The sequence below is a fragment of the Gymnoscopelus braueri genome, assembly GCF_963280865.1.
Source record: "Gymnoscopelus braueri genome assembly, chromosome: 7".
In the NCBI taxonomy this organism is placed as follows: Eukaryota; Metazoa; Chordata; class Actinopteri; order Myctophiformes; family Myctophidae; genus Gymnoscopelus; species Gymnoscopelus braueri.
In genome coordinates, this window is record NC_137608.1 from 48,540,363 (window position 1) to 48,561,395 (window position 21,033).

The 21,033-nt window shown below is 41.8% G+C and overlaps 2 protein-coding genes across 2 annotated transcripts in view; both read right to left on the minus strand.

The window, feature by feature from the left end:
- Nucleotides 1–16,118, minus strand: part of LOC308087947 (protein unc-13 homolog B-like) — a gene marked incomplete at its 5' end in the record, with an annotated part of 68,206 nt that extends 52,088 nt beyond the window's left edge. The window contains 7 exons of the mRNA XM_080432202.1: nt 3,298–3,461; nt 5,088–5,203; nt 8,429–8,598; nt 9,260–9,401; nt 11,883–12,110; nt 13,568–13,787; nt 16,047–16,118. Coding sequence (XP_080288328.1) covers nt 3,298–3,461; nt 5,088–5,203; nt 8,429–8,598; nt 9,260–9,401; nt 11,883–12,110; nt 13,568–13,787; nt 16,047–16,118 — 1,112 coding nt within the window. The remainder of the gene's footprint in view (nt 1–3,297; nt 3,462–5,087; nt 5,204–8,428; nt 8,599–9,259; nt 9,402–11,882; nt 12,111–13,567; nt 13,788–16,046) is intronic.
- A 2,850-nt stretch (nt 16,119–18,968) lies between these two features.
- LOC308089091 (protein unc-13 homolog B-like) overlaps nt 18,969–21,033 on the minus strand; it is a gene marked incomplete at its 3' end in the record, with an annotated part of 115,708 nt that continues 113,643 nt past the window's right edge. Inside the window, exons 11-13 of the mRNA XM_080433663.1 lie at nt 20,535–20,584; nt 20,273–20,348; nt 18,969–19,010 (exon numbers count right to left, since the gene is read on the minus strand). Of these exons, the coding sequence (XP_080289789.1) occupies nt 18,969–19,010; nt 20,273–20,348; nt 20,535–20,584 (168 nt within the window). The remainder of the gene's footprint in view (nt 19,011–20,272; nt 20,349–20,534; nt 20,585–21,033) is intronic.

Genomic DNA, 21,033 nt, shown 5'->3' on the forward strand with positions numbered 1-21,033 from the left:
GAGAGAGAGAGAGAGAGAGAGAGAGAGAGAGAGAGAGAATGGGGAAGACAAAGGGATATTAGAATTGGAGGGCAGATGGGCAGTGGTGGAAAAAGTACTCAAATTCTTTACTTAAGTAAAAGTACCAATAATGCAATATAAAAATACTCCGTTACAAGTAAAAGTCCAGAATTAAAAATGTACTTGAGTAAAAGTACAAAAGTATTGGCATCAAAATGTACTTAAAGTACCAAAAGCAAAAGTACTAAATATTTGAAAATAGCAGATCTACAAGCTCACAACGCGTCGCGCTGCGACGCGTTGTGAGCTTGTAGATCTGCTATTTTCAAATAGCCTTTGTAAATAGCCTTTGTATAAAATAGGGCTAAAGTGGTAAATGTATGTTTCATTATATCATAGTTTATATCTGAAAAGTAACTAGTAACTAAAGTTTTCAAGTAAATGTAGTGGAGTAAAAGTACAACATTTGCCTCTGAGATGTAGTGGAGTAGAAGTAAAAGTATGGGAAATTGGAAATACTCAAGTAAAGTACAAATACCTCAAAATGGTACTTAAGTACAGTACTTGAGTAAATGTACTTAGTTACTTTCCACCACTGCAGATGGGAGAGGTAATTATGGGAAAGAGGAGCAGGCAGACGGAGAAAGGAGGAAGCAGAAAGTCATTATTGTGGATCCTCGGGAGAGGAAATAGATCCCTGGTGCACATTTCAATGAGCTGGACTACTATTGATTGTCTTGTTGTTACTCCATTTCCCACTGTCCATTTCTGTTTGGATTTACAACTTTTACGTTTGGCAAATGGGTCTGACCGGTATTGCCGTTTTATGGGATTGTGTGCGGCATTTTAACGCACACACGCACACACGTGCGCACGCACGCGCGCACGCACGCACGCACGCACGCACGCAGCTGCATAAAGACATGTTTCTCCTTTCAGTTGTTGGTGTGTATTGGCCAAGTACATTTGCAAATACCTGGAATTTGTGCTTTGCATTTACAAACTTTCAACTTGATTTATTTTAGGTGAAATTTCAAGTTTTCAAAAATCGTCAAAAATTTGACAAAAGTTTTTCACAAATTGTTCACAAGAAAATGAAAATGAAAAAGGAAAAAGCAGTTCTGTAAGCTCACAACGCATCACGTTACCAAAAATAGAAAGTACTCATCATGCAGAATGTCCAAATTCACAAGTTTTCAAATTATTTTCAAATAGGCAATTTTTTTTTTCTATAGGGCTGAAGTGGTTAATGTATGTTTTGTAATAATAATCCAAATCTACAAAGTAACTAGTAACTAAAGTTTTCAAATATATATACTGTGTACACAGTGGTGTTTTAGAAAGAAATGTGACATGTTGTGAGCTTGGACAAATATATGAACAGGGCTAATTAGTTAACCCATGCTACAGTAAGTATTACAGTAGGAGCAGTGGGGAACAACTCCCGGGGAGCAGTTATGGGCTCAGAGTCTTGCTCAACAACATTTCTGTACAAGGTAGCCAAGAGGAGCCCGGGGATCGAACCCATAACCTTCTGGTTCCCCACTGCCGCCCCAAAATGGACGCAGGATGCAGCTTTAAGCTCCTTACACACCGGGGGCGATTTTTTCATGCGAATAATAAGTCAATGCAAGATTCCATGGGGCGAAAAAGCGAAGCGAAAAAGCGTCTTTTAATTATTCGGAACGAGTCCGCATTTTGCGTATATTCGTATTATCGCCGGTGTGTAATGACCTTAAAGGTTTAATGACATTCACTTTTACACCACATTCAAAGTCTTTGTCCTGGTCCTTCAAAAGTGTACAAAAAGTTTTAAGTGAAAATTCCATTCCAGTGATCCATGGCAGGTGTTTTTCTCTCACATTTCTAAAGCCTTTTCAACTGCAATGAAAAAAGAAATCTTTGCCTGCGGGTGTCGCTGGTGAGGGATTTTGCCTGTCAATCATCGCCTCTGCTCCGCCCCCCCCAAAGGAAAGGATAGGGGAGGGGAGGGGCGAGGAGGAGAGTGGGCGGGATTAATCGACTGTGACCTCACTGTCGAAGGGCCAAGCTCAGATTACTTTTCAGCCTAATTATTCAGAAAACCCCAGACCACAGAAAATCCACTGAATGTTCTAAGTTCAGGTTTTTTGGGTGTAATTGAGGTCATAAAACCCCAAATAAAACATTGAAAATAAAAAAAGTGAAAATGAATGTCATGATACCTTTAAGAGTTAGGTGACATTTTGACAACATGGGGGCAGGGAAAAAAACAACATGGACTGCTAACATTTCCTCATGTGCCTGCCCTGAGCTTGACAAAAGCTGATGTTTTGAAAATATTAGCTTTTTGTTGTTGTTTTCATAACAACATGGAAGTAGAGAATCATAGCTACAAAATGAGATATGGTTTATTCAAATTGACCCAATAGTTTTGGAACTCAACCTTGAATTCAATTTGAAAAACACCCAAAAGTGAGGCAAACACATTTGAATGGTGAGATACATGAGTCACACTTCCTATTCAGAGAACTTGTCCAAAGGCACATTACACGTGAATGGGGGTGTGACATTCATTATGTTGTGTTCAATGGGCTCTATTCTCTCTCTATAGTCTTTGTTGTGCCTCCAACCAGTGGTGAAAGAAGTACTCAGATTTACTTTTTTTGACTGAAGTAAAGCTGTTATTTTCACTTTTTTGTGAAAGTGTGTATGTGTGTGTGTGTGTGTGTGTGTGTGTGTGTGTGTGGGGGTGTGTGTGTGTGTGTGTGTGTGTGTGTGTGTGTGTGTGTGTGTGTGTGTGTGTGTGTGTGCGTGCGTGCCTATTAAGATTCCCCCCCCTGCCTAGAGATCTCTAATCATAAACACAGCATCCAGGGATATCTCAGATGACAGGCCAGCATTTCTCATTAAACTATCAACTGATAAACACACACACACACACACACACACACACACACACACACACACACACAAACACACACACACACACACTGGGGTGAGATTAGTTTATTCTCTAGGGAGGTTAGGTCATTTCATTATTCACGTGCTCCTGTACTCCATGGGGGACACTTAGATGTTAAACTTCTCCGAGGTCTGTCTGCAGTTGACCCCTGCATTTAATATGGAAGCTTTGCCTTTCATAAAAATCTAATATAAGTCACACCACACCATTGACATGCAGTCCTCATTGGAGCCATATGCGTTTTAAGACCCAAACTCACACACACACACGCACACGCACGCACGCACACGCACACGCACGCACACGCACACGCACACACACACAGTGCACACACACACACACAGTGAACTCACGTCATGGCCTGGTAGATGGACTCGATGCCGTAGCGCATGGCGAACTCATCCACGATCTCCTGCTGCACCTCGTCAAAGTACACCTTCCATGCATCGTCTCCGTGTGCATTGGGGATCTTCACCATGCCTCCACCCTCTACGTCTGTCAGGTAGTGGAACATGACCTGGACAGCCAGGACGGACGGATGGACGGACGGACGGACGGGTGGGGAAGAGGGACATATGATTATGTCAAGACATTTTGCAGCACAAGAATTTTACCAGTGGTGTAAAAAGTACTCAATTGTTTTACTTAAGTAAAAGTATCAATACTGCAATGTAGAAATACTCTGTTACAAGTAAAAGTCCGGAATTCAAAATTTACTTGAGTAAAAGTACAATAGTACAAGTAAGACGCGCGAACGCTGGAAGCGAACGCAGCTCGAAAATATTGTGTATTTACGGGCGTGTGTGTGTGTGTGTGTGTGTGTGTGTGTGTGTGTGTGTGTGTGTGTGTGTGTGTGTGTGTGTGTGTGTGTGTGTGTGTGTTGCAGGCTGTGTCTAAATTCCTGCACTCTGGCGCCCTCTGGCCCTCTACTAGGCAGTGCATGAACACAGACACACACACACACACACACACACACTCACAAGCCGAGCAGAGTTTCATAGTAGGCTCCACTTGGCAATAGTATTAGTATCAAAATGTACTTAAAGTACCAAAAATAGAAAGTACTCATTATGCAGAATGTCCAAATTCACAAGTTTTCGAATGTATACAAATATTTTGAAACTAGCAGATCTACGTTGTGAGCTTGTAGATCGGCTATTTTCAAATAGCCAAATTCTTTTTTTTAATAGGGCTAAAGTGGTTAATGTATGTTTTGTAATAATAATCAAAATCTACAAAGTAACTAGTAACTAAAGTTTTCAAATATATATAATGTACATAGTGGTGTTTCATAAATAAATAGTTTGCAATATAAGAGTCAGTGTAACGTCTACGAAATGACAATCAAATGCTCTTTGCTAGCATGTATTCTTTGAATCGTGGCGAATGCGATAGGATTCCGTCTGCTACATGCCTCCCCATGCATCAAGGGTTGAATGGAGGGTAAAGTCCCTGCGGCGTACTAGCGCAGGGACGTCACGGGCTCTCAGAAGGTGGGGGGAGATGGACTTTCGGTGGACTATGCCCCTGACTTTACACTTTGGCTATTCAAAAATAGCAGATATACAAGCTCATAGCGCGGCACCGAGTGCCGCGCTATGAGCTTGTAGATCTGCTATTTTTGAAAAAGCGCGAAAAACCTTTGTAACTGTCAAATGTAAACAAATTCTGTATTTTCAAAATGTTGCGTTTTTTTGGGCGGATTTTGTTAGTTTTTTTTCGTGTTTTGGTTACTTTATTTCGGTTTTAGGGTTATTTAATTCTTATTTTTGCCTGATTTTACCAATTTATTATGAAAAAAAAAATATATATATATATTTTTTTTCAAAAAGTGGGGGGTATGAAATCACGGATCTGTGAGAGTGAGGGTGTCGTGTCGTAAGCACAGTGAATGGCCGTGACGCCCCTAACTAGCGCCATGTCCAGGGGGATGTACGGTACGTGTACATCATGGTTGGGGGATGGACGTGTACATGAAGCCGCCTTAACGCTACAGAAACAGGAGACACTGTATAGGCTCCTGACCTATGGTCTATATGGCTCTGGAACTGTTGTTTCCAAGGTTACATTACATGCCTCCCGGGCAATCCACCTGTGTGTGTGTGTGTGTGTGTATGTGCGCGTGCGTGCGTGCGTGTGTTACCTCATGCAAGCAGGTGTACTGTACATGGTAAGACGCTACCCTCTCCTCTCCTTCAATCTCCACACTGATCTGAAGACGAATGGCCCCAGACACTGCTGACTTGTCTGTTCTCTTCTCTGTGTGCGCACACGCACACGCACACGCACACGCACACACACACACACACACACACACACACACACACACACACACACACACACACACAGGTGAGATATAAAGGGATGAAACAACATAAACAATACACTCATCAGCTACAGTATAAACCATCATCATCATCGTGATGCTCATGATGATGGCTTATAGCTTGTATCGTTTTTTGTTGTTGTTGCCCTCAATAAACAGAAGATGATGGATTTGGAGAGTGCCGGTGTCATATTTGTTTTGTTACTTGTCACAACAGTGCATCTTACACAGTTTAACAAATTGTATCTCAACGTGGGGTCCTGGAGGAGTTAGGGGGGCCTGTACCTCAGAGAGTGTGCAAAGAATGTACACTCTCTGAGAGGTACAGTATTTTACAGTGGGGTCCTAGAGATAAAATAATATTATAAAAACAACTAGTATCAAATGCCGGTCTGTGGACTAATGCATATCAAACTGAGGGTGACTGGTTAAACAGATGTGATGCTAATACTATGCTAATGTTCTAAACATGCCTATGTGCACACCTGCTATCTGTATATACTGTATGTATACATCTTTGATTATTTGACCTGATATTTGTTTATTTAGTTTTTGGTGTCATTATTTCCCCCTTTTGTGCCAGGGAAACAAATACATCTTCATTAAAAGAAATAACTGTTCAGAATCTGCAGACACACAACATAATTGCCTTGATGCAAGTAACATTAACGAGTGTCAACGAGTGTCAGCTGGACAAAGGCATGAGGCTAGCTGGACAGTGACACACACACACACACACACACCTCAGCTGTGCTGAACTGAAAGAGTTAGTTTAAAAAAAGCCCTCGAATATGACATGATAGCGTTTACTGTGATTATGGTAAGCTTACATTTCATATCACAAACACCATAGAGTAAAAACTCTTTAACCAGCAAAAACAAAATAAAGAAATACATTTTTTTTTTGCCGATACCGATATTGACCGATAATGGCAAATATCGGCCAATATCGATGTGTAGCCGACATATCGGTGACACACAGTGACACACACACCACAGCTGTGCTGAACTGAAAGAGTTAGTTTAAAAAAAGCCCTCGAATATGACATGATAGTGTTTACTGTGATTATGGTAAGCTTACATTTCATATCACAAACACCATAGAGTAAAAACTCTTTAACCAGCAAAAACAAAAGAAAGAAATACGTTGTTTTCCCCCGATATTGACCGATAACGGCAAATATCGGCCAATATCGATGTGTAGCCGACATATCGGTGAATCCCAAATATATATATATATATAGCAGCCAGAAGTAGAAGATATATATACATCAAAAAGAACATATTCACGGGGATGCACACATAATATACACATGCTACTTTGACACCTGCAGGTAAACAGTGCGAGCTAAATATGGAAACCCTGCCTGGTTGGGAGATCATTATAATATAGGAGGTGAAATACTGCTCGACAGACAACAGACAGCCAGTACACAACCATGAGTCACACCTAGAATGACTCATGGCAATTATCAAGAGCGCAGCAGAGAAATAAAGATTTGCCAAAACAGAACATCAGAAAACAACTTCTTAGCATTTAAGACCTGTTCTTCTTGATCATTTCCTGTCACGTTTGCGTATTCATTGACAAACCCCTAATTGTCTTTGGTGTCTGGTACTTCACAGCAGTCCACTGTGGCATGAATGTCATGAACCCTAGTCAACAAACCAACTGGTAAATTGTCACATAATTAGAGTGGAAGGAAAACAAGCTTCAAAGACACTCGGCTACCAGTTAAAACATCAAACCTAGCATCTGTCTGTCTATTATATATAAATAACGTTCTTAGCATTTGTGCTCAAGGAAAACACATCAACGCAACAAAACATAATTGAACATATATCTGCATTGTACAGTGTAACTAGCATCTATGGAAATTGGAGCCAAGAAGGGATACGAGGAGAGAGGAGTAATAGGCTGCTGGGGTGGAGTCTTATGTGGTGGGTTTTCAGACTGCGGCAAAAAATGGGGAGTAAGTCGGCGCTTCTGACTGAGAGTTCATTCCACAACGTATTAACCCATTCAATCCGGTAACGCATCTGTGTCACTTTAGAGTTCTTTGGCTATTCAAAAATAGCAGATATACAAGCTCATAGCGCAGCACCGAGTGCCACGCTATGAGCTTGCTATTTTCTTTTTTTTAAATCATGGGGTCTCTGGAACAAAATGTTTTGAGATGGGGGTCCGCAGCCAAATACGTATCATTTTGGGGGCCCTTGGCGTGAAAAAGGTTTGAGAACCACTGATATTATAGCAACATAAGTTGTGCAGAAAACTGTTGGGATTTAGACATTTGTAGAATCCCCAGAAGCAAAGATTTGAGGTACAAATGTTTGCTTTAATAATTTTTTATATATGTTCAAAGATTTGCACACATTTTCAAGATAAAAAAAAAAATAGCAGATCTACACTCCCCCCTCAGCCTAGGGAGCCCAGGCCTCCTTCAATGCATGAGAGCCAACTGACCTTCTTGTCACCTGACAGGGGAGAGTTTCCCCGGTAGGACGTAGCGCGTGGAAGGAACACGTTATTCCAACCAGTTCCCTTCCCCTCCATCAGGCGCCCCGGCTGTCATGGGGGAGGCGGTATAGCGACCAGGATTACTGCATGTTTTTGTGAGGGTATTATACCCTAGGAGACACGGGGAGAACATGCAAACTCCACACAGAGTAGGCCCTTTCGCCAACCCCACCCAGGGTATATGGGCGCTGATGACATGGAGGAGAGAACACGCCCCCCCGCGTCCCCGGCGGGAATCGAACCCAGGACCTTCTAGCTGTGAGGCGACAGCGTGGAATTGCCGTGTTTAAAAGTGTTTAACCCATTAATACCTGGCACGCATCTGTGTCACTTTAGATTTCTTTGGCTATTCAAAAATAGCAGATATACAAGCTCATAGCGCGGCACCGAGTGCCGCGCTATGAGCTTGTAGATCTGCTATTTTTGAAAAATCTTGAAAACATTTTTTTTTTTTTTCAAAAAACCTGTAGGATTTAGAAAACATTTTTAAGAATGGCCTCAGGTCTTAATGGGTTAAACTGTTCATTATTTTGCTGTGGACCCCCTGGAACCCACTCTCAAGAATAGTGTGAACTGTGCATGCACGCACACAGGTATACGCACACACACACACACACACACCTGTGTGTTGACCTACCTAGGTTGTACCAGACGTCCATTTCCCCGCTGAGCGTGCGCACCTCGATGATGCTCTGGCCCAGGAAGTCGTCGGACTCCTTCTTCAGACGCTGTTTCAAGCGAGACTTGATGTCATCGTCTTCGTCCCACACCCGCAGCTTGATGCGGTCTGACGAGTTGTGACACTCGCTGTGGAAGGAGTGAGATGTGTACAATGATACGTCAGTGGTGGAAAAGGTACTCACATTTTTTAGTTGAGTAAAAGTATCAATACTGCAATGCAGAAATACCGGACTGTTACAAGTAAAAGTCCGGTATTCAAAATTGACTTGAGTAAAAGTACTAAAGTATTGGTATCAAATTGGACTTAAAGCACCAAAAGTAAAAGTACTCATTATGCAGAATGTCCAATTTCAAGTTTTCAAATGTATACAAATATTTTGAAAATAGCAGATCAGCTATTTTCAAAATAGCCAATTATAGGGCTGGAGTGGTTAATGTATGTTTTGTAATCATAATTAAAATCTACAAAGTAACTAGTAACTAGAGTTTTCGAATAATTGTAGTGGAGTAAAAGTACAATATTTGCCTCTGAAATGTAGTGGAGTAGAAGTAAAAGTACAGAAAATTGGAAATACTCCAGTTAAGTAAAAAATACCTCAACATTTTACGGAAGTACAGTACTTGAGTAAATGTTCTTGGTTACTTTCCACCACTCGATATACGTAAACTCTTTGCTTCAAAGAAATAACTGTTTCATTCATATCTAATTTGAAATGTTGATATTAGTCATGTTTTTGTGTTTCGTTTGTTGTTTTATTGTTGCCAGTCGGAAGAGTTAAGTTCTTACAAGCTGAAGCTCTCCTCCCACACTGGGTTGAGGTTGCCGAAGATGGTCTTGGTCCTCTTTTTGGTCTTGCCCACCTGGATGGTGACGTACGGATCACTGGAACCCGTCCTGTCCTTCGCCTGGAGACCCTGGGCACTGACGACTGAAACACACACGCACGCGCACGCGCACACACACACACACACACACACACACACACACACACACACACACACACACACACACACACACACACACACACACACACACACACACACACACACACACACACACACACACACACACACAGTACAGTACATAAAGTAAATGGAACAAAGCAGCACCTGGTGAACACTGCATAGCAGCAGAGCTGCACTCTAAACCCATGGTTTAGAGCAGGGGTTTTCAACAGATTTTGAGTTCATGCACCATTCCATGGGTTAAGATTCGTTTTTTTTTTCTTACTTGTTACTCACTAATCACAGGCTAAACCCAGGATCGACTTCGGTAGAAAGTTGCAAGTTCACCTCCAAGTATAATACCACAGTCTAAACTTCCAAAATAAATGAATACGTTGTACACGTGTGTATGCTGGAAACTAATTATGAGCGCATTAGCAGCGACCGGATCGTAAGAGGTCACTTGACTTTTTGAAGTGGTAGATTCGACTTAAGTTAATTATTCACAAACAAGGAACAAGAGTAGCAAATAAAGGTAAAAGTAAAAAAAAAAAAAAAAGGCAAATTATTATTATTATTATTTGTTTATTTTTAAATGATTTTATTACATTTCTGAATGCATGGCCAGGGACCACCTGCAATAGGTCCGTGGACCACTGGTGGTCCGCGAACCATTGGTTGAAAACCCCTGGTTTAGTGTTTGACATTTTCATGTCAAGGACCCCCACAAAATGTATACGTATTTGACCTCAGACCCCCATTTGAAAATATTTTGTATCAAAGAGCAGAAGATTTGTGTGATTCAAAACTTTTCAAAACTGTTCTAGATGAAAAAAGGCTAATTTCTAATAGCCCACGTATTAAGGGTTGACGTGGTTAATCTGAAACCTCCTCAAAGACCCCTTGGGGGTCCCCAGACCCGACGTTGAACACATCCCAATGCGTCAAACCAGTGCTCTGAACCGGTCCCCGGTCCCCGTCGTTGCTGATCGGGGCAGAAGAGCAGGTGTGATCAGTGTCATGGCAACGTTCCCGTTTCCGCACCGCGGTGTCGCCGGTCGCTACGGTAACTGCAGCATCAGATGTGTGACAGTGTGTGTGGGGGAGGAGGAGGAGGAGGAGGAGGTTGAGGGCACACATGCCTTGAATTATAGGGCTGTGCATTTAAAATCTGCCGCCAGCTAACTCACATGTTGTTATTTTAATATCACAACAGACGCGTTGCTAGGTCTCTACTAGGTTGGGGGCTTAGCCCCCCAGGCAACGGACACATGCACGTGCGGGGGGGGCGTGCGGGGGGAGGCGAAATTTTTCGCGGATTTTGCCGGATTTGGGTACTTTTCCCCCCGTTTTTTGTTACTTTATTTCGGTTTTAGGGTTAGGGGTAGGGTTAGGTTAGGGTTATAGATATATAATTTAAAAAAATTAAATAAATAGGGTTACATTTTTTATTGGTGGCTTTGGATAAAACATTGGTGGCTATAGCAACCGAAGCCCCCGCGTAACGACGCCCCTGTGCGCAAGCAAGTAATTAAATTCATGTTCCTCGTTTTTACCATTAATCCATTACGACCGGGAACACATCTGTGTCATTTTAGAATTCTTTGGCTATTTATTTTTTTTATCGTGAAAATCTTTGAATGTATATTTTTTTAAACAAACATTTGAACATTCTAAACAAAATATTTTACAAATGTTCGCTTTAAAAAATATATAAATATATTCAAAGATTTGCAAATATTTTCACAATAATAAAAAAAGCAGATCTACAAGCACAGAGTGCCGCGCTATGAGCTTGAGTATATCTGCTATTTTTTAAAAGCCCAAAGAAATCTTAAAATGACACAGATGCTTAATGGGTTAATTGGCAAGGAATTCAACAGACGTCAAAAGCTTTATTAGAGCGACATAATGTTTGTGCCAGTGATTTGATTTCAACGACGTGATTCTCGTCAGGTCCGGCTAGAATCCATAATAGAACCGATCATGTCAAAACCTCATTGATTTCCGATACTCAATGACATCAGAACCGATTCCGCGATAGAATCGACTCTCGATCCCCATCCCTACATAAAGGGGGTTAAGTGTCTTGCTTATGGACACCTCGACACATCGAGGGAATCCAACCTGGGCTCTTCTGCTTCCCAGACGGCCTCGTCTACCCATTCAGCTATGGCTGGCCTTCGAATCGTCTCCGTCGGGTGGAAACCTCATATGTCCAAAACAGTTACTTTTTAAATTCAAAAGCATCAAAAGTGGCAGATCTACAAGCATCTACGAGCCGCGTTTCGAGCTTGTGGATCTGCTACTTTTGATGCTTTTGTGTGATGCTGTAGTATGATCAAGTAGGGCGTTAATTTACGAAAAAACTTTGGTAAACAGACAGTTATAATATGGAGATAAGAGGTTTCTGCATGACAGCGACGATATGTAACCCAAGTGGAAGCAAAGTGGACGTGACGTACTGTTGATGGTGATCTTGGCCGACCACTTGGAGGTGCCGTCCAGGACGTTCTGCTTGATGCTCTTCAGGTGCTGGGCGTGGAGGAGCTTGGTGACGCCAAACACCCGCCGGATCTCCTCGAAGATCTCCGGCTTGTTCCTCTCCCTGATCTTCATCCTGTCCTTCATGGCCGTGATGATGTGCTGGTTGCGGTCCTCCGCGCCCGTCTTCGAGCTCTTCTCCGCCGCTCCTGGTAGAGGGTGAGAGACAGGGTTTAGGGAGGGTGAGACAGGGTTTTGGGAGGGTGAGACAGGGTTTTTGGGGGGTGAGACAGGGTTTTTGGGAGGGTGAGACAGGGTTTTTGGGGGGTGAGACAGGGTTTTTGGGAGGGTGAGACAGGGTTTTTGGGGGGTGAGACAGGGTTTTTGGGGGGTGAGACAGGGTTTTTGGGGGGGTGAGACAGGGTTTTTGGGGGGTGAGACAGGGTTTTTGGGAGGGTGAGACAGGGTTTTTGGGGGGTGAGACAGGGTTTTTGGGAGGGTGAGACAGGGTTTTGGGAGGGTGAGACACGATTTTAGGGAGGGTGAGACAGGGTTGGGAAACTATTAGGTTAAATGGTAATTAAAAAATAAAAAGGACCCTTGTTCCAATGGAGCCAATGTAGTTATTATCTTGTTAATATTTTTCACTGGTCAAATATTTATAAAACCCACATCCCACAAATTCTAACATATATATATTTTTAAACGTATGTTTCTATATCAGTGGTGCTAAAACTTTTTTCATGTCAAGGACCCCCAAAATTATGTTTTTGGCCGCGGACCCCCAACTCAAAATATGTTGTTCCAAGGACCCCCAGAAGCAAAGATTTGAGTAAAAAAAATTGCACAGTGCACAAAGATTTGCACAAATATTTTCACGATGATGAAAAAATAAAATAGCAGATCTACAAGCTCATTAGATCTGCTATTTTTGAATAGCCCAAAGAAATCTTAACACATTGACTGCCAGAGTTTATTCATAATGTACTCACCCCTGTGCCAGCAATTTGCGTGTTTTTTATTTTTTTTGTTTTGTAATTTTTCATTCAAATACATTCTCTGATTGTGTTGTCAAGCACCTACGATTGTTCCACCAGTAGAGAGCAGCACATCCAAACATTGATCACCTCGCTCGCCCCCTCCCAAACAGGCCCACGTCAAATCCGGTCATTCAAAGGATGTGACGTTTTCGACAATTCCCGGCCCGCTGATCGGCCTGAAAACGATGTGATACACTACGACGATGACTGTTAGTCACCCGGACCAAAGAAAATAGAAGTTGAGCTGTCCGTTTGTCTTTTATACCGTGTGAAAAACCGTGTTTTTCCTTATTCTGGCTGAAAATCACCAGAGAAAAACAACGTGACCCGGAAATGATTTTTTTTTTTTACATCCGGCTCCGGGTGAGTGTGACGTAAGTGGAAAACGAAAGTGTTGATGAGAAATAAACACAGCCGTGCGATCACAGATTAAACAATGAAAATTCAAAACAACGCGTCAACCCGTTCTTTGGAATCCTGGCACTCAAGCGATGGATTTGAAAGAACGGGTTGACGCGATCTTGGCACTGTATGTGTTAAAATGACACAGATGCGTTCGCCGGTCTTAAACGGTTAAAGAAGATAATCAATCGATAGCTGCGGCCCTGCTTTCCAGTTCCACTCACTCTGGAGGCAGTCGGCGTTGAGCAGCTCCTGGCACTTCTCGTGCACCTTGACGCCGCACTCGGAGCAGCGCATGCCCTGCCGGGCGATGCCCCACAGCAGGCCCTCGCACTCGTAGCAGTAGGTGGGCGTGGTGGCCGTCCACACCTCGAAGTTGTGCGGCGTGGTGCAGGAGATGGGGTAGATCACCGCCTGGACGGTCGTCTTGTACACGCGAGTCCTCTGTTTGGAACGGAGAGGAGAGAGATTACAGGCAAGAAGTATACTCAGATAAAAGTACAAATGCTGTTGAGGAATTCTCAAAGATGACAGACTTTAGACGAGTTGGAGTTAACCCATTAAGACCTGAGGCCAATTAAAAAAAAAATTCTAAATCCTACTTTGAAACAAATATTTAAAAAGTTTTTTTTTTTTTCACGATTTTTCAAAAAATAGCAGATCTACAAGCTCATGGCGCGGCACTCGGTGCCGCACCATGAGCTTGTATATCTGCTATTTTTTGAATAGCCAAAAAGCTTAAGTGACACAGATGCGTTCCAGGTCTTAAGGCAGGGTAAGTGATCTTCTTTGGTTAAAATAAGTGTTAAATAGCTCTATGTTCTGATAGTACTCATTGCTATAGAGTGTTTGTTCAGTAACAGGACTCTCCATGTCTCTCCACCTCTTTATCAAACAGAAAATGCATTTTCAGGTCAGGAATACCACTTTTATCCAATCAGGATAGAGAACTCAGTCAGGATACTGATTAAACAAGTGAAATTGGAAGTGATGACACAAAGAAATGAGCAGACAAAATTGGAACTGGAAAACTATAAAAAATTAAGATGATAAATGGGTACTCTCTCCTGATTGGCTGAGATTTTGTCACCTACCTGAAAATGTATTTTCTGTTTATTAGAGCTGTAGAGACAGGGAGACCCCTGTTACTGAACAAACACTCTATAGCAATGAGTACTATCAGAATATAGTGCTTTAAGCTTTTAACAAAACACTTTTTGTTTTAACCAAACGATATCACTTACCCTACCTTTAATGGTTATTTATTGAAGAGATTTCGCCATGCAAAAGCCGACCGTCCTAGGACCTCACTTGTTAGCTGAACTGGGACACGATAGGTACCTCAAGTACCTATCCTGTGCTGTGACCTATGAAGCATGTCTTATTCCAGGAAGCACATTGTCATGTTTTGTAACACATCACGCAATGATTACGTCATTACGTGATTGCGTCACGATTACAAGTCAGCCTGACATTTATCACTCTCCCAGAAAAGTGTTTGGCTAAATATATCCTCTCTGGTGCACATTCCAATACCTTGTATTGCTTTTGCGCTAAAGACTGCTTATCTTCCTTTATCATAAACTTGAGCCTCTTAATTCCCTTGCTTCTAACCTTATTTTTCATCATGTATGTCATGTTTCCATAACAATACCACAATGTGGAAATAAAATACTCATTATGCAGTTTTGAGTATGACTTCATGCAGAATGTCCCATTTCAGAACCGCTTTCGAAAGTTTTTAAAATGTGTTTAAATCTTTTTAAATCTTCAAGCTCACCACGCATCGTGAACTTGAAGTGTGTGTGTGTGTGTGTGTGTGTGTGTGTGTGTGTGTGTGTGTGTGTGTGTGTGTGTGTGTAAATCACAGACAGTGATGTTAAAAATACACAAGGACAAGAGTCCACAGTACACAGCATCGGCTCAATCAGGGCCATTGAGATATGAAGATTGTTCACTCCATAGATGAGACCAGGCCGGTAACACGTCACCGACACAGCCCTTCTGGGGGGAATAATATCCATTGTAAGCCTATTGCTATTTGACCTAAATTAGCTTATATAGTTTGACAACACCATCCAATATTTTTATTTATTTATTCCGGCCTGCTGACGTCACGCCAGATTACTTGCGCATTCCGCACATCTTGTTGACATCTCTCTTCCATCGGGTGTATTGAGTGATGGACAAGGACACACACCTCATTGACGCAACTCTTTCTCTAAATCTCAATGGCTCTGGGGCCAATGGTGTGACACTACTGTATACATAAATAAAACATCAATACCAATAAGAGCATGGAACACACACAGACACACACGCAAACAATAATTATAATCACAGTACGTTTTGCAGAACGTGAAATTGTGGACCTTCCGTTTTCCAGGTGACCTCTCTACTCATTCAGCTAGCGTTCATAAAAAGGAAGTGACTCACGCCACTGGCACCTTTAATGCACCGCAGATTGTTAAGGGGCTCAATCAGTGAAATTCTAACACTATACCGTAACATCCTGAGTGTTAATTTAAATCTGAGATTGTACAAATGGAACCAAGTAGACCCTCCGTTTAGTTCCATTTGTACACTCTTGTGTTAAACTGAAGATAGTTGAAGGTTGAAGATACACTGAAGATACACAGACACATTATGACTCAACAAAACAACTGTAAGCATGACTAGGCAAAAAAGTACATGGCGACTCACAAGCTCCTCATCCTTCAGGGAGGTCCTTGTGGCCAAGGCATGGGCGAGTCCAGCCTTCCTGGACTGTATCATGGACTAGAGAGAGAGAGAGAGAGAGAGAGAGAGAGAGAGAGAGAGAGAGAGAGAGAGAGAGAGAGAGAGAGAGAGAGAGAGAGAGAGAGAGAGAGAGAGAGAGAGAGAGAGAGAGAGAGAGAGAGAGAGAGAGAGAGAGAGAGACAGACAGACAGACAGACAGACAGACAGACAGACAGACAGACAGACAGACAGACAGACAGACAGACAGACAGACAGACAGACAGACAGACAGACAGACAGACAGACAGACAGACAGACAGACAGACAGACAGACAGACAGACAGACAGACAGACAGACAGACAGACAGACAGACAGGAGAAGGGGCAGGGAGAAAGAGAAAGAAAGCAAATGAGTGAGAAACAGACGGACAAATTCAAATGATAGGAGAACTGATTGCCTTGGTATGGTACAGAGTTCATTATTTTAAAGACCTCAATTTGATTTGATTTGATTTGATTTGATTTGATTTGATTTGGCTTCACACTTCACTGTGCGCACAGCACAAGTCCTGAGTATAAATTTAACTCTGAGTGTGTAAAAACTTCACCCTAAAGGGACTATTATTTGTTCAATGAACACTTAGGATTTGTTAGGGTGCACGCCGGTGAGACATAATGACCGGGACACTTGAGAACGTCATCGCAGTCGGGCTAAAAACCTTGCATCTCCAAATTACTACTTTTAAAGTTTCTTTAGCCATTTAACCCATTTAGACCGGGAAATAATCGGTGTCATTTTTTTAATTTCTTTGGGCTATTCAAGAATAGCAGATCTACAAGCTCATAGCTACGAGGTTGTAGATCTGCTATTTTAGAAAAATGAAAAGTGTGCAAATCTTTGAATATATATATATTTTTAAGGCAAACATTTGTAACTCGAATCTTTGCTTCTGGGGATTCTACAAATGTCTTCTAAATCCTAAGAGTTTTTTTTAAAACATATGTTCCTATATCAATGGTTCTCGAACTTTTTCATGTCAAGGACCACCCAAAAAAAATATTTGGCTGCCGACCCCCCCATCTCAAAATATTTAGTTCCAGGGACCCCCAAAAGCAAAGATTTGAGTTCAATATATATATTCAAATATTTGCACAAAATGTTCAATATTTTTCAAAAATAGCAGATCTACAAGCTCATAGCACGGCACTCGGTGCCACGCTATGAGCTTGTATGTCTGCTATTTTTGAATAGCCAAAGTAGAAAATATGGATATAGTGGTTACACAGATGCGTTCCCGGTTTGAATGGGTCAATGCCCTACTTTATCATACAAGAGTGTCGAGCGAAAGTGGTGAAAATAGCCCAATGGTGACGCATTGTGAGCTTGTATCTGCTATTTTCCACTATTTCTGAAATAATTTGTCCCGTTTCCTGAAAAAGAAACAGGGTTTTGGACATACAAGGTTTCCACCTGACCCCGACGATGTCTGAACTAGGGCAGCCAGTATAGCCTGCAAATAAGAATTCATGTTCCTCCTCTCCCCCAGAACATCACTACCTCACTCTCTCCAATCAGCCACTTGTGTTAATCAACTAATTAAAGAACATGCTGGAGCTTGAGTAATTTGTCTATCAGGAAACAGCACATCAAAGAAAAGGTGAAGAGGCAGGTTAATATAGTATATCTACTGCACATAATTATCTAACATACATTTCCTTTACATAGAAAAATCTCCACATTTTGATTATGTAATGTAACGTAAAGAAACTGCATTTATTTACATACTTTTGACAAGTGAAACCGTAAAAGAAAAAAGATTTATACACCACTCTTAACTGTTCTGGCTGCCAGCTGCCAAGACTAGATTAGCCAACTTGACTGCTAATTGCTTTTTTGGATAGCAGCTGATATACTGTAGCTGATATTATAATTAATTATTTTTTAAAACCCTGCAAAAATTGTTGCTATATCACCCATCCCTACAGTGTGTGTGTTTGTGCATCCAATTTTGATACAATTTGAACAAATTTAAAACAAGAATCCGAACAAAACAAAGTGAGCTCTTTTACTTACCATCGCCTGACAGAAGGGCAGTCATGGAACACATAGGGACAAGCAGATAAAGAAATGGTTAGTCTCATATCATCAACTTGTCTTTACTCAATGCTTATAAACACCGACTTTGCACTTGAAAACAAACTGTCTGTAGCAAGAATTTCTATGCCAAATTATGAATAATATCATTAAAAGTTGATTGAAAAATGGAAAATTCAGACCTAAAGTATGTCCTCTCACTTGAGGTGTGAGGATGTTTTGTCAGTGAGGAAAATGTGTGATTAGTTAAGAAAATTATTAACTGAATAAACATTTCTGCTGCCATCTGCCCAATATAAATTCATTGTCAAAGGAGTCTTTCCATGTTTTTGTGTGAATACATTTCCTGACTGACATTCCATGGTCAAGTATTCAATTCATTTGCATCAAAACAGTTTCATACAAATGCATCCATTTAATCATGACCTCCTCACTATTTATTTATTCTCCTCAAACTTTGGCACCTACAGTAACTACTCCTACAGTACATACATACACCTAGAAACTCAATTCAAACTGCAAAATAATTGAACTTACTGTATGTTGTTCATATCGTTTTGAAATGTTTTATAGTTTTTGAAATATTTTACTTTAAACACCCAATCAAGTCTATGGGAAAGTCAATATTATTTCAACTGAACAACCCCTTTTTCTTTCACTTGTTTGCAATCATGTTACTTCAGCATGCTTTAACTTACAGACTCCATTTAAACTTTAAAAGGTTGAGGTATATTATGACTTCCATTGCTGTGTTTAACTTTTGATCACTTTTATACTTTTGAAGCTATCCCACTTCAAAGCACATGTGGATCTCACAGTCTTTTCAGCTTTTCAATACACACTAATGGTGTTTGCTAGAAGGGAGAGAAAAGGACACAGGAGGAATGGCCCGTGTGTTCGTAAAGTCACTGCAGCCACACTTTTTACAATTACACATATTTTATGCAATAGAGGATCATTCCATTTAGGCTTAATGTCTGATTTAACATATACTTGCTTGGTTTCTCCCAATAAATCATGATATACATCCTATATTTTTGGAAAACTATTCGTTAATTGATATAACAAATTAGGCCAATCTTTCAGTCCAAACATGCATGATTCGACTAAGGGATTGGCAGTCGAATCAGACTCCCTCGATCGATTAGTCGACTATTCGAGGTCAGGCCTACTTTGGCAATTCGAAAAAAGCTGATCTACAATGTGATTATGTTGTGAGCTTGTAGATCTGCTGTTTTTGAAAACGCTTGACAATATTTGGAAAATCTGAGTACAAGCACACAACCCATAGGCAGGGGGGCAGCACCCCACACCCGCCCCCGCACTACCATCAGCTATGCAGGCAGGTGTATCCACCTGTTTCCGCGGGAATTTACTGGAGCAAAAATCCTGTGTGGGAAACATCCTGCGGGGGGACCGGAAGTAGGAAATAGCGGCTCAGTGTGTTTACATTTGCCAGCAGAACGTAGCTCGTTCGCAGCGTGCATCCGTTGTCTGTCAACAACACAGTAGTCTGTAGTGTGCCTTGACTTCAGTGCGCTGACTCTCTCCCCATGCACCGCCCCCCGCCCCCTTGCGCTTCAACTACATGCAAAAGGCCCGTTAGCCGCAGTACAGCTACGTTCTGCTGGCAAATGTAAACACACTGAGCCGCTATTTCCTACTTCCGGTCCCCCCGCAGGATGTTTCCCACACAGGATTTTTGCTCCAGTAAATTCCCGCGGAAACAGGTGGATACGTGATGGAAATTAGGAGAATGGAAACAGCCGTTCCTAGTTGGGCAAGCCAAGCCTACACTCACACACAACACAAGACAAGACAAACAGAGCACTGCCTGGGACAATTTGTAGCTGGGGATCTTGACAATTTGTACTTTTTATACTATAATTGTTTTACTTGAAGCGAGCCCACACTGTTTCTTCAGGAACAGTATTTTCGAGTTTTGTAGTGACATTCTAAATGTTTGCTGAAAATTCACTTGACAGTTGGATGTAAACAGATGTAGCTAGTCCAAGTCAAATACTGACTTGGGGGGAAAAAAAGTGTAAGTTACCCGGAGTCACGTTATCAGGTCAACATTAAAGTCAGACGGTAGGGAAGAAGGAAAGATTCTTACCAGCTCACTGACAAGAGGAATTGGCCTCCTCTTGCGGAGGTCAGGCATGCTGTCGATACCGAATGGTGTGGCTGCCCTGTACACACACACGTACATTTCAACAGTTAAAAAATCTGAATATACAATGCACACGCATGCATGCACACACACACACACACACACACACACACACACACACACACACACACACACACACACACACACACACACACACACACACACACACACACACACACACACACACACACACACAGTTACTAACCCTGGCTTGGTCCAAGGGTGTCTGCTGGGGTCACCATCTTGATCTCGGCTCTGAAATACCAGACACTTTTTAGCGACTAATTTGATTGACAGGCTATGTTGAATTCATACCGGATCATGCAAACACAACAGTACAATACAGTATAGTAAAGTAAAGGACAGGACAGGACAGGACAGGACAGGACAGGACAGGACAGGACAGGACAGGACAGGACAGGACAGGACAGGACAGGACAGGACAGGACAGGACAGGAGACAGTGAGAAGAACAAAGAGGGGAGAACATTGGACTGGAATGAGGTTGGCTGAGTTTCAGTAATGCATGCCAAACAGGGACTATACCAATCACTCTCACAGGTCTATCGCACACCAGAGCGTTGTAAATTGTATATCATGTCGTGTTAATAAACCTTTGCTTGTTCACCAAATTAACCCTGACATGTAGAACGAGTACAGACCCCTGGGGGACTCCGGTCAACAAAGTTTATAGGGTTTAAGTGG